Source organism: Leptodactylus fuscus, chromosome 6, assembly GCF_031893055.1.
Source record: "Leptodactylus fuscus isolate aLepFus1 chromosome 6, aLepFus1.hap2, whole genome shotgun sequence".
Classification (NCBI taxonomy): Eukaryota; Metazoa; Chordata; class Amphibia; order Anura; family Leptodactylidae; genus Leptodactylus; species Leptodactylus fuscus.
The window spans coordinates 67,572,174-67,585,180 of record NC_134270.1 but is presented as its reverse complement, the minus strand read 5'-3'; the positions used below and the strand labels follow the sequence as shown (position 1 = coordinate 67,585,180).

General features: G+C 39.8%; 1 protein-coding gene across 6 annotated transcripts in view; it reads left to right on the top strand.

Annotated features, from left to right (window-relative positions):
* BRSK1 (BR serine/threonine kinase 1) overlaps positions 1-8,114 on the top strand; it is a 276,210-nt gene extending 268,096 nt beyond the window's left edge. For 4 of the 6 annotated variants that reach the window (XM_075280126.1, XM_075280129.1, XM_075280125.1 and 1 more), the window contains 5 exons: positions 1,774-1,822; positions 1,922-2,045; positions 3,446-3,626; positions 4,489-4,578; positions 7,456-8,114. In XM_075280126.1, coding sequence (XP_075136227.1) covers positions 1,774-1,822; positions 1,922-2,045; positions 3,446-3,626; positions 4,489-4,578; positions 7,456-7,679 — 668 coding nt within the window. In that variant the 3' untranslated portion in view covers positions 7,680-8,114. The remainder of the gene's footprint in view (positions 1-1,773; positions 1,823-1,921; positions 2,046-3,445; positions 3,627-4,488; positions 4,579-7,455) is intronic. The other 2 variants (XM_075280130.1, XM_075280127.1) reach the window with 1 other exon arrangement.
* Positions 8,115-13,007: the final 4,893 nt, after the last annotated feature.

Below are 13,007 nucleotides of genomic sequence, written 5' to 3'. Positions count from 1 at the left end.
GAACATAATTCTCAAGAATCTGCTGATACTGAGTGGAATCCATGCGACCTCAACTTTAACAAGATTCCCGGTGCTGGCATTGGCCACACAGCCCCAAAACATGATGGACCCTCCACCAAATTTTACAGTGGGTAGCAAGTGTTTTTCTTGGAATGCTGTTTTTTTTTGGACGCCATGCATAACGCCTTTTTGTATGACCAAACAACTCAATCAGTCCACAGGACCTTCTTCCAAAATGAAGCTGACGTGTCCAAATGTGCTTTTGCATACCTCAGGCAACTCTGTTTGTGGCTTCTTTCTCATCACTCTCCCATACAGCTTCTCCTTGTGCAAAGTGCGCTGTATTGTTGACCGATGCACAGTGACACCATCTGCAGCAAGATGATGCTGCAGCTCTTTGGAGGTGGTCTGTGGATTGTCCTTGACTGTTCTCACCATTCTTCTTCTCTGCCTTTCTGATATTTTTCTTGGTCTTCTACTTCTGGGCTTAACAAGAACTGTCCCTGTGGTCTTCCATTTCCTTACTATGTTCCTCACAGTGGAAACTGACAGGTTAAATCTCTGAGACAACTTTTTGTATCCTTCCCCTGAACAACTATGTTGAACAATCTTTGTTTTCAGATCATTTGAAGCGGGCTGTCCATGCTCGGCGACCATCAATTTAACCGAACTTGAATTGTTTTGTAAAGAGGAATGGTCCAAAATACCTTCATCCAGGATCCAGGAACTGATTAAAAGCTACAGGAAGTGACTAGAGGCAAAAGGAGGATCTACTAAATATTAATGTCACTTTTCTGTTGAGGTGCCCATACTTTTGCACCGGTCAAATTTTGGTTTAATGCATATTGCACATTTTCTGTTAGTACAATAAACCTCATTTCAATCCTGAAATATTACTGTGATATATCAAACTGAAATGGCTGCTGCAAACACCAAAATATTTAGAACTAAAAATGATTAAGATTAATAGGGGGGCACAAACTTTTTCATAGGACTGTAGTATTATGTCCCATCGTGGCCCCTGCACATAGTATTATGTCCCATAGTGGCCCCTGCACACAGTATTATGCCCCATAGTAGCCCCTGCACACAATATTATGCCCCATCGTGTCCCCTACGCACAGTATTATGCCCCATTGTAGACCACCCATGTACAATTATTATACTCTAGTTTCTTTTCAGAACCCAGAGTATAATAATCGGAGCTCAGGGTAGGATATAAAAATAAAAAACAATGTTACTTACCTCTCCTGAACTTCAGCACACTCCCAGATGTCGGCCATCTTCAATGATGGAAAATACGTCACTTGAGCCGGGCTTGCGTCGCAACGCATTAAGGACGCAAGCTCAGGCCCACGTGACGTCTGGAATGTCACCAAGTAGGCCTGAAGCCTTACGGAGCCATGAGAGGTAAGTAACCATGTTTTGTGTGTTCCACATTCCGCTTCAGTCATATTCGATTAGTGAGGCTTCGATTTCTATATACCGGAAAGAAAGACAGTTTGTAATTATGCCGGAACCGAATTCTGGCGCGTTCCAGCCCAATTTAAGCACTGTGAATAACTGATAATCCGATATTATAATTTCCTTTTCCATTGGTGTATGGTGTACAGTCTGAAACTGTCCAATCAGGAATGCAAACATCAGTATTCAGGGGTATACCCTATTGACAAGGGAATTGTCACTGCCCAGTTTTTAGTTAATTTGCGAAATTTATTCATAATTGGATCCTATTATGTACTGGTTTCTAATACAGTCTTTATTTTTTGTCAGTACCGACACCGGAAGAAATGTCAAGTCTCACTCCAGAGTCATCACCAGAGTGAGTATCTGTTTTGTTACTTGTTAGTACTGCTTCCACTTACATATAGATCTGTTGTTAGGAATTCTCTAACCTTCCTCTAATTCCCTCTGCTCACAGACTTGCCAAAAAGTCTTGGTTTGGAAACTTCATCAACTTAGATAAAGAAGAGCAGATTTTTGTGGTGATTAAAGATAAACCTCTCAGCTCCATAAAGGCCGACATAGTGCACGCTTTTCTCTCTGTAAGTATGGCTCATGTTGTATTGTAACATTTTGGATTCTTCTGACTCAAAAGGGTAGCTACAGAAAGAAGTTTGTGATGGAGTCTCCAATCCAGATGGACTCCATTATAGTTAAGCAGGTCAAAAAATCTGCTGTTTGTGTTCGTAATGAAGCAGATCCAATTCTCCCCATACTTTCATTGTTGTGGACCAATAAGGCCTAGTTCACACGGGGACGGAATAGCGTATTTTGGTCCTGATTTTGATGCGGGAAGCCCTTCCCGCTCAGGAGTAGGCCCAAAATGAATGGGCCCTGTCCGGAAGGTGCTGCCGCAAGGCGGACACGGCGGCTCAATGAGCCGCGGAATCTGCCTGACGAAAGGTGGTCCATAGACCTCCATTGTGAGGGGGCGGATTATGACGTGGATTCCGTGGCATAATCCGCCCCCTCTGTGCCCTTGTGAACAAGCCCTAACCGAGCAGAACAAGAAAAAAACCGACATATATGTCAACACAGCCCTACATACAGTTCCTAAATGGTTAATATAAAAGAGCCGCCTCCCCAATTCCAGTTCTTAGCATCTGTTAATAGTTGCCATAGTTTCTCTAACCCCCACTATTCATGAGCAATCATTGCCGGTAGTTTTGGTTCCTGATTTGCTACTTAGACTCTGTACTGTCAGGTGGGCGCTGTCAGGCAGGAGCAGGCAAGGGGTGTTATTCTGAGCTGCAGTCATAGGTGTACAGTGCCATAGCTCATAATCACACCCCTTGCCTACTAATACCTGACACTGCCTGCCTGACGGTACAGAGCCCAAATAGCATATCAGACACCAACAATAACCGTACTTATTGCTCGGAAATGGAGGGGGGTTGAAAAAAAAATGTCAACTGTGCTGGAATCAGTGGAGCAGCATCTATTAAATAATGCAAAGAACTGGACTTGTCAGAGGTGGTGAAAGGTCCTCTTTATACATATGTGCACCTTTCACCACTATTTTAGAATTTAATGAACTGCATTCAAAGGAAGTTGCTAGAGCAGCCCCTGTGTAGATGCTGAACAAGCAAGAGTACTTGGAGCTGCGTGTAATCTGTAGGACTGTGATACTGCTTGTAACTCAGGATGCAGGTAAGATAAGCAATATACAGTATATACAATTTGTATATATAATGTACAAATACAAATTATATCTATACATTATATACATAATTCTATATATAATCTATTAGCATTTCTGGTATATCATTGAAAGCCATGACTTTTACTAGTATATTAGCTAGATGGCAGGTATTATACGATTGTATTGAACTTCTGCCTTAGCAATAGGCTGTAATTGAATAGGCTGGGGCTTGCAGCTCCTCATACAGTCTATTCTAGCTTATACCATGTCTGCTACATTTCTAAATTTTGTTTCCTTCAGATCCCAAGCTTAAGTCACAGCGTGATCTCTCAGACCAGTTTCAGAGCAGAGTACAAGTCATCAGGGGGTCCATCTGTATTTCAGAAACCTGTCAAATTTCAGGTGGACATAAGTTACTCGGAGGGAGCTGAGGCACAAAAAGAGAATGGCATCTACTCTGTGACCTTCACTCTAATATCAGGTAATACCAGGCGGCGTACAACAGGCTGACAACTTTTACTTTGCAGGAAAGATAAATGAATGTAACGTATTGCATGCTGCCAGAACCCCACAGATACTGTGCATTTGGGATGCCTGGACCTGTGTGCCGCTCTCCAATGTAGGGAATGACGTGAGACGGGGCTCCTCTAAGAAGCATTTGGAAAGCTGAGCTGTCAATCACCATTCTGCTCACTGGACTTGTGAAACACTGTGTGACATAGTTACATGAAGCAGAACACCGATTGATAGCTCTGCTGGCAGGGCTTGTGACAGTAACTTTTCTGATAGACACGTGTCCTCCCACAGTGGCACAAATCATTACCATGGCACAAACCCTGGGGGAAGATGTGCCTTCACCACCAAGGACAACCTGCCCTAGTCACAGAGATTCATTGCTACCAGGAATGCATTACTTTAGAGAGACACTTACTAACATTACGTTGAGAAGTTTTTGTAGTACGTCCTGTTCTTGACTTGTATCATTTTTCCTCCACAATTACATTAATTACAATATACACCGGACTGTAAGACATATTCTTCACCAAAGCATGGGCCAAGCGCCAGAATTGCTAAATATCATGAATACGCTGTACAGGGTGGAATTGCTAGCATCCACCTTCCCTTTGTCCATTTGTTACAATACATGTTGTATATGTATATGCCTGCAGCTTTCAATAGCCACTCATATGTTTTCATGTTGGATGCAGCCTTTAGTGGCCCATTCATATCATGGTTACTGTACTCATGAATTCTGCTACTCAAAATGTAAAGTTCTCTTATTCACGGCTTTTAATATTTTTGCCATTTAACAGATTTATTTTCCTTTTTCATTTATTTCCCAGGTCCCAGTCGCCGATTTAAGAGGGTTGTAGAGACTATTCAGGCGCAGCTGCTGAGCACACATGACCAGCCATCAGTTCAGGCCTTGGCAGGTAAATTTACACACATATACTGTATATATATATATATATATATATATATATATATATATATATAGTATTTTTGTATGAAAGGGGATTGTTATCTAAGGCTGTATTCACACAGAGTAACGCCAGGCGTTTTTTGTGTGTTTTTTGCACATAGCGCCGCGTAGCGCCGCGTTAACGCCGCGCTATTTAGCGGTGGCGTTGCCCGGCGTTAACGCGGCGTAAACGCGGCGCTACGCGGCATAAACGCGCCGCTATGTGCAAAAAACACACAAAAAGCGCCTGGCGTTACTCTGTGTGAATACAGCCTTATAGTACATTGGTGAAATTACCTTGGGTGAAGTACATGGAAGAATAAGGGGACACATGGCCAATAGCTAAAGCATTATTATTATTATTATTATTATTATTATTATTATTATAGTTTTACAGCTACTTTTAGGCATGCCATGTACTATTATTGCTGGTAATTGTAGTGAAAACAATAGAACTCCTGCCAACCTTGTGATTGCCTACAATTCCATTCCAATGTAGGCAATCCCTGCCCTTACTATACATACAAAATGGTGTGTTTTCATGCCCAATAAACAGGAAGCCATTAGAATTTTAAGTTAAATTCCAAGACTTGTATGTGCAGTATGAAGTAGAGAGCATAGACAATACAAAGACCTTGTTAGTACATAGACAATAGCACATTAAGGACTAATTGAATTATATAGTATTCTTCAAGATCCATATTACAGCTATACAGTATCATGAACCTACAGTTAATAAGGTCCATCAACAGAGGTACCAATACCTCCCTACTCTATTAAGATGCAACAAGTGCTTAATTTGGTATTATTGTTATAAGGTTCAGAGATTTCTTCTAATTATAAGACAACTGGAACAAAAGTGTAATTTGCCAGAAAATCCTATGAAATCCGGGAAGGACAATTCTTTGAATTACGCTTTATATATAGATTGTTTTATCTAGGTCTGTCATCTACAATTCAGACCTGAAACCCTATAATTTATAATGTAAATGTTAAAAGAAAAACTGCCATACTATACAGGGGGTATACAAATTATAGATAAGATAGATTGAAAAAGAGCATTCTTGTGATTTTACACCCATTGGGTCATGTGACATAATAAGGTCAGGGTCATTTTAACATGTCAATGGGCCCTGTTCCAAGGTTGTGAGCCCTTCCCATTAATTTAATGCCCCTCAAATGGCCCACACCATGTACCGTCCCCTCAATTAACCCCCGCTTAACGCCCTCTGTCCCCTCAGTGACAATTTATTCAATATATTACATACAAGTTATTCTCACCTATGCCATTGTTTCTGGTGGGAATTGGAAGTTTAAATTAAAGGGGACAAAATGATCAGTTGCATCTGCTGAATGCAGCGGCTCTCTGTTTTGCAAGAGTTCTGTTCATTTCAGTGGAGAGTCAGAAAAAGCACCTGAAACGTGTGAACTTTCCCAAAGTGCACTTTTCATGTTATCAATTCATTTGTGGCAAGAAAGCTATAAACTGCTTATGTTGTCAGATTTTTCCATGTACCTATGTACTGTATATTGCATGATAGTTGTGGGGCAGGAGTTGCCAATTCCCTGCATGGCCTTTATTAAACTTAACACTAGATGGCGCTTAGATGCTCAGTAATATAACAGTATGCAGGAAGCTCCCTCTAGTGGTGTCTATAATGTTATCACCTAATGCTCTCCATGCAACGGACTTGGGTCAGAAAAACATGGCTGTGATTGTTATATAAATATAGGAAGACATGAATCAGCACAGACTATGGAGCCTAAAATCGACATAGTATTAAAGGGTGTACATTGGTTTTCAATGCTTATGTTGACTTGTAGGTTGGCTTCTGCCTGCTGTCAAATACCATTTATTAAAGTATATTGGGTTACTTCCTAAAAACGATTAACCAATCACAACACACAAACCTGATAATATTATCTAGATTTCTCCTATTTTTTGCACTATTTTTTTTTAAGGATTCCCCCATTATATTCAACTAACAGCATTATGTCGGTTTTTCATTTTATCCACTAATTCATTTCATTCTATGGCTATATCAGGCCTACCCTTCACTGTGAATGGTGCATCTTTGCACTTTCTCGACTGGCGCTCCATTTGACTCCCTTTTCTCTCCAGGACCCCCACTCTCATGATCAGTGGGGGTCCTGTGGATAGCTGTTAAGTTTCAGTCTTGATAGAATCCCTTTAATTAAAAGGCTCCACACCTTATGCACTATGTCTTTATTAAAGGGTATTTCTACTTTCTGTTATTTCCTACTTCTTGTCCTTTTAGATCCTAAACTCTGTGCTGATCAGTGTCATAATATATCTATATAAAGAAACTTCATTGACAAATCATCTCTGTATAGACACCACTATCTGGAACTAACTAGAGATGAGCAAGTAGTAGTCGATCGAATACCTCCCCTGCACAGTAAAAAAAAAGCACCAGGGAAGGTGGGAGGGGAATCAAATTTTTACTGCGTTTACCGCGTGGTATTCAACTGAGTACACCAATAATTATGCAGGGGAGGTATTCGATTGAATACTACTCACTCATCTCTAGAACTAACTGCATACAGGCTTACACAGCCAGTATCAATCTAGCATTTGTAGGCATTGAGTTTTTTCTAGTGTTGGTTGCAGGTTGGCAAATGGCATCTTTCTAACACCGAGAGCCCCTACCCACCACTAGCACCATAACTATTGGCATTATGCCAGGTATACCATTAAATGAGATGGGAATGTATAATGTAATATGGGTATCGCTTCCTAGTTATCTTGTGTATTCTATTTTGTATTTGACTGCTAGGTTTTAAGTAACTTTTATGAGAGATAAGTGCAATTGATGATTTCATTTAGGAGCAAATGTAACAACAAGAACCCAGATGGAGTGTTCCTTGGATCATCTTCTCTTCTTGCCACCAGATGAGAAGAATGGACAGCAAAGCCGACCGCCTGGAACTCCAACCCGAAGCTGTCAGAACTCGCGTCGCTCCGAGCCTGACATGGCAGAACACCATCAGAGAGGATCCTCCAAAGACAAGAAACTTTTGGCTTCCAACGGAACGCAAACACAGCCATGACCAAGGGGAAACTATCATTGCCAGGACATGTCTGGCACAGCTATGAATGAACAATATAAAAACTGAACAAAACAACGCAAGAGAACGCAGCGCCCTGATGTCTGAGAGAAAACTCACATGGATCCGCTTACATAAATCAATAGGTACACAGACATATATCCTATTCCAGGTGTACACACACGCTTCCATGCGTGGCAGGATATACCGTTATGCATACCTAAGGTTTGATAAAACCATTGATACACATACAGTACATGTACAAGTGCACGAACATACAAAGCAATGAGCACATACACAGAAAAGAACGAGCGACAGGAGTTCAAGGTTGGCGTTACTGTGAAGATGTAAATATTTCCAAAAAATCAAAAATGACAAAAAAAAAGCAAACAACAAATGGAATTCAAGAAAATAAACCAGAAGGAAACAAAAAAATCTATGAAGAAACTGCAATTCTTCATTAATAAGTTTATTCTTATTTTTAATATATTTATTTATTTCATTGGAAATTGTCCGGGTGTGGGGCTCTTTCATTTTATCTTTTTGTATGTTTTTTTTCCCTCTAGTTTTGTTTTCCACTTTTTTGTTTCTCAGAGGCAGCTGACGCCAAAAGGCATGACCTGTATAACATGCCCCAAACTGCATTCTCATGAACTTCTAACTTTTTTGGCTCAGATTGTTCCATTACTTGTACACCTATATGCAGTGGCCATATCTCACTCTTGCACAGGATGAAAACTCCCGAAGACCTTTGGCCAATACAACTGAGATATAGATTAGGAGAACCAATTTCTATCAATGACAAGTTCTTTTGAACATCAGGATCAAAGGGCTTGTGCTATAGCCTAAACTGCATGTGCAAACCACATGTGCCATAGTGACCAGACACCGACCACAGGTTCAAGCATTACCACAGCCATCCATGTTGGAGATGAAGAGGTTTTGGTACCAGTTAGCAAGACCAGCACACATATCCTCTTCTGTGTGATTGTAATTCATTTTTTATTTTATGTGGAATACAGATTTCCTTCAAAGCTTAGTCATACTATATACAATTTGCCTATATGTTTAATATATAGTCAGGGGTGCAAGCAAAATAATTCATCCAATTGATCAAAGCTCGGTCTCAGAAAGGCTGCACATCTGTTACGAAGCCCTTTTGATGGCTGTTTTCTTCTATCCGATCAGCTGCTATAACGTAACTACTATGGCAATAAGGCACCTCTAGATTGGGAAATCTCTCTAATCCCTATTGTGCCATACCATTGAAATGTCACGGTATTCTCTCCGCTGTGACGCCATCTGTATTATTCATCATGCGACTCTTGTTTAGTATGGAAGTCACCTAGTTGCGCCAGTGATAAATATAGATATATTTATAGAATATTTATGTATCTTTCCTTTATATCCCATATAACCAACAAAAAAGTTGCCCATTGAGACGAATGTCAATTGTTTATTTTAACAAAGTGCTTTTTGCCTTTCATTATACATTAAATTGATACCCCAAAAGAAATTGATAGGGCCTCCTCTGGGCAACGTCAATGGAAGTGAACTGGAAAAGTTGGAGCTATTGTCAGTTTTCGGACTACGGTCCAGCGAGCTAATAAACGTGTAATAATGAGCAGATCAGCTATGAATCTACTATACTATAATACTATTATTGATATTCTTGCAAATGCCTTGGTTATTACCTGAAAATGGTTGTCTTCTGTAGGCCTGAGTCTTAATGATTCATTACCTTTGTACTCATTCTCCATTGTCTTTGTTACTTGTTATCCTTTATTTTTTTGGAAAACATTATGCAATCTCCACCAAGGCATTGCGGTCGGATCTCTTCAGATGGCTGACATACCCATTTTGGATTGACCCCGAAGATTAAATCATAGAGAAACTTATTTTAAACTTGTCTATTGTATTCGAGGTTCCGTATTGACACTGAGAGAGAAGCCATCTTTAGACGGCTGTAGCCGCTTGCTTGTTGTATATGAATTTTAATCAGTATTGCATTGTGGGGTTTTTTTTTTTTTGGTTTTCTTATCTATTAATATACAAGATAGGATATGGGTTCTGCATAAAAATGGGCAACAAATCTGGATACCAAATTATGACATGCTTTCAAGGCTTTTAATAGTCTGTAATAGAATTAGGCATCTTGCATGTATATATATAAATATGCTCTTTTTAAATGTCTTGATGATTTTGTCATACTTTGGTCCACACGTTGTCCATCGGAAGGTTTCATGATGGTGGAATTGATTACCTCGGATAAAGGTTCCAAAATTGTAACAATATATTCAGCATACTAGAAACGTAATAATGGCCCACAGTTACTAAGAATTTTTTAAGTCGCCATGTAAATTCATGTTACCTCCTTCAGATATAACCTCTTATGACAGCCTGCAGTCCCCACCATGTCCACCAGATGCAACTGCTATGTGGAGAGCACCGTCTTGTCAGAAAGAAGTAGAGCAGAAATATATAGACACTCAAGTTTTTTATCAGCGTTAAAAACACATTTAAGCTCATGGGAGAGGAATTTAAATTAAAACTTGAAATTCTGAAGACAGCCTGAGAGTCGAGGCAAAGATTTACGGGATGTACTCGGAGTTAAATGGAAAGATAATTTCTGCAGAAGGCAAATGTCATTAATAAGACCTAATCTACACAGTTTAAAATTGACTTCTCTAGCCATAAATTTTACAGATTCAGCTAAACACTTCCGGACAGCGGGATCCATCTGTTCTGAAGATGAGCTGCTCAGTAATAATAAAATAGACTGTAAACTGGCTCCCCTGTCACTGCAATGCTGCCGCTAGGACACTTCTGCTATCAGGCATAGAACATGTTTAGAGGGATTAGCATTCCCATAAAAATATAGCATTCTGCTCCAAAAGTGATGTAAAATGGCTAAACCTTCTGAACTATGTAGAAGTGTCAAATGCCGTAACTCAATGAATATAAGGAGGGATAATGGACCACGACTCCTAGGTTAAACATTTGCTGATCTGTTACAACATATGTGAGGAAATGTCATTAGTTGGGGTAGCTCTCCTTCAAAGGTTGTGCCTTTCATCTTCTGACTTAAAGGGATATTCACATCTGGCAAGTTACCCTTTGACCTATTGAACGGCCTCAAGGCTTCCAGCTCATGCCCCAGGGACCTCCATAGTTGGCAATAGAACACAACAAAGGTGGCCTGGCAGAGAGCTAGAGCATTTGTCCTCCCAAGACCTAGTCATCCTGGCTAGAGGGCGGAAGGGCAAGTAAACAATTAAAAAGACAGGCGTTATCATGTTGAAAATGGTGGCCTTCAGAAACATGAGGTTATTTAGTAACTTTCATAAATCACTAAGACCTTTCTGAGTGTAAAGATTTAGCCAGATGGGGAGTGTAAAGTTTGTAGCCAGAAAGCTGTCATTGACTAAAATTAAACATATATATATATATATATATATATATATATATATATATATATATATTAGAGTCCAGTTGCAATGAAATTGAAATTTCTGAATCTGACCAAAAATCTCCCAGAGAAGATGAAATTGCATGCTGTCTGGAGGAGAGCTGAATTCAATCAGATTTGGTGACTGGCGAGATCATAGACTCCTCTTAGCACTCCAATATGCTGTTTTCTCACATATCTCAGTGATATTTCAGAAGATTTAAAGTGAATTTCCCTTTAAACTATGGTATAAATTGGGCACTTTAGAGGGAGCTATTTTCCTTTACTTCATGTCAATCATTCTTTCATTGGCCGATTCCACTAGTTTCTGTGGTTTAATAGATTCGTAAACGTAATCTGTCTATATGGAAAATTCTCCCAAGCATTTGTATAGACTGGATGGGTGAAATGACGCTGATTCCAAAAATGTAGTCTTTAGCTCACTATTCACTGGATGCCCCACAGTCAGTTTACAACGGGTCCATGTGCGGTATACTAATACATTCCCAGGACTGCTAAGCTTGGAGACATAATGGAGAGGATTCCTAAGTGCTTCAGTGCATAGACACTTTGTAGGCTGACTGCAGGGGAATGCCAGTAAGCACCGACATAAAAATGACATATTCACATTAAGCATCTCTTCACCTATTCAGCCATAGCTGCATTTTGTGGTTGTAAAACATACTGAGAGATTCCCTTTAAAGCAAAGGTCAGTGTTTTAGTCCATGTTGAAATGCCTTTTACCAGATATCATACCTTCACCTTATATATGAATCTACTTAGATAATGTCTATTCACACCCAAGGAAAAGTGACTTAAGCACTCGATCACTGCCTTCGGAAATGAATAGCCAAAGTGACCCTGTTTGAGCCACAGTCTACATATTATGGGTATTGCTCTGTTTTTACTAAGAGATGCAGAATCACAGTCCAAGCGTTAGTCATGCCTTGTCTAGAGCCGGCCTACATAACTTATGGTTCCCTACTAGATATGGAACAGTCGTGACTCTTCATAAAAGGAAATTTTTAAGCAAAATAGACAATGAACCTGATTCCAAATTAAGAATTGGATAGACTTCTTAAATATATTCTTTGGATCCAAGGTTTCAACACAACTGGCAGAATAGAAAAGTGGTAGGACATGATGAAGGCAAGGTACACACAATGTCCTCTCCGTACAGTCTCAACTCACCTATATTATAGCAAGAAATGAATGATCCATGTACAGTAAAGATTTCAGATGCTTCTTCCTATTCATGTATATCCATATTCTTCTAAACTACAACGCATCTTTAGATGGGTTGTTGACCGGCATTATATGCTTGCAAGAGAAGAAATGAATAAATACCAAAGTTAATATTTTTAAAACTATAATGGAGACTCTCCTTGTTCACAACACATTCTTAGGATGTTACATTAATTCTCACTAGAAATAACAAGAACAATGCACTTGATGTAACTTTACCATTAATGTTCCGCCATCACATTTATAGTTCTTATTCATTTATACAAGGTTTGGGGTGGAGTGGGAATGTAGAACAAAGTTTTACCTGTGTCCTGTGTTAGAACTGTATGCCAAACTGGACATTGTAATGTATTAACCTCCAACATTTGGAACTATGTTTGAATGGCTGGAGCTTTGGAGGTTAATGCAGCCTCTCCAGAGAGTTCAATGTAGGTGTGGACTACAACGCATGCTGGCGTGCACATTACTCCAGATGAAATGTATGTAAATGTCCCATTATCCCTCCTTTTCTGTCTTCCACCCCTTGACTGCCCAAGACAAGTAAAGCTCAGCTGATTATTGAGAATGTGTTTTCTAAGAAGAGACATGTAGGTCTTCTGCCGCGACATGCCCTTCCTTCTTCTGCCTTTGTTCATTTA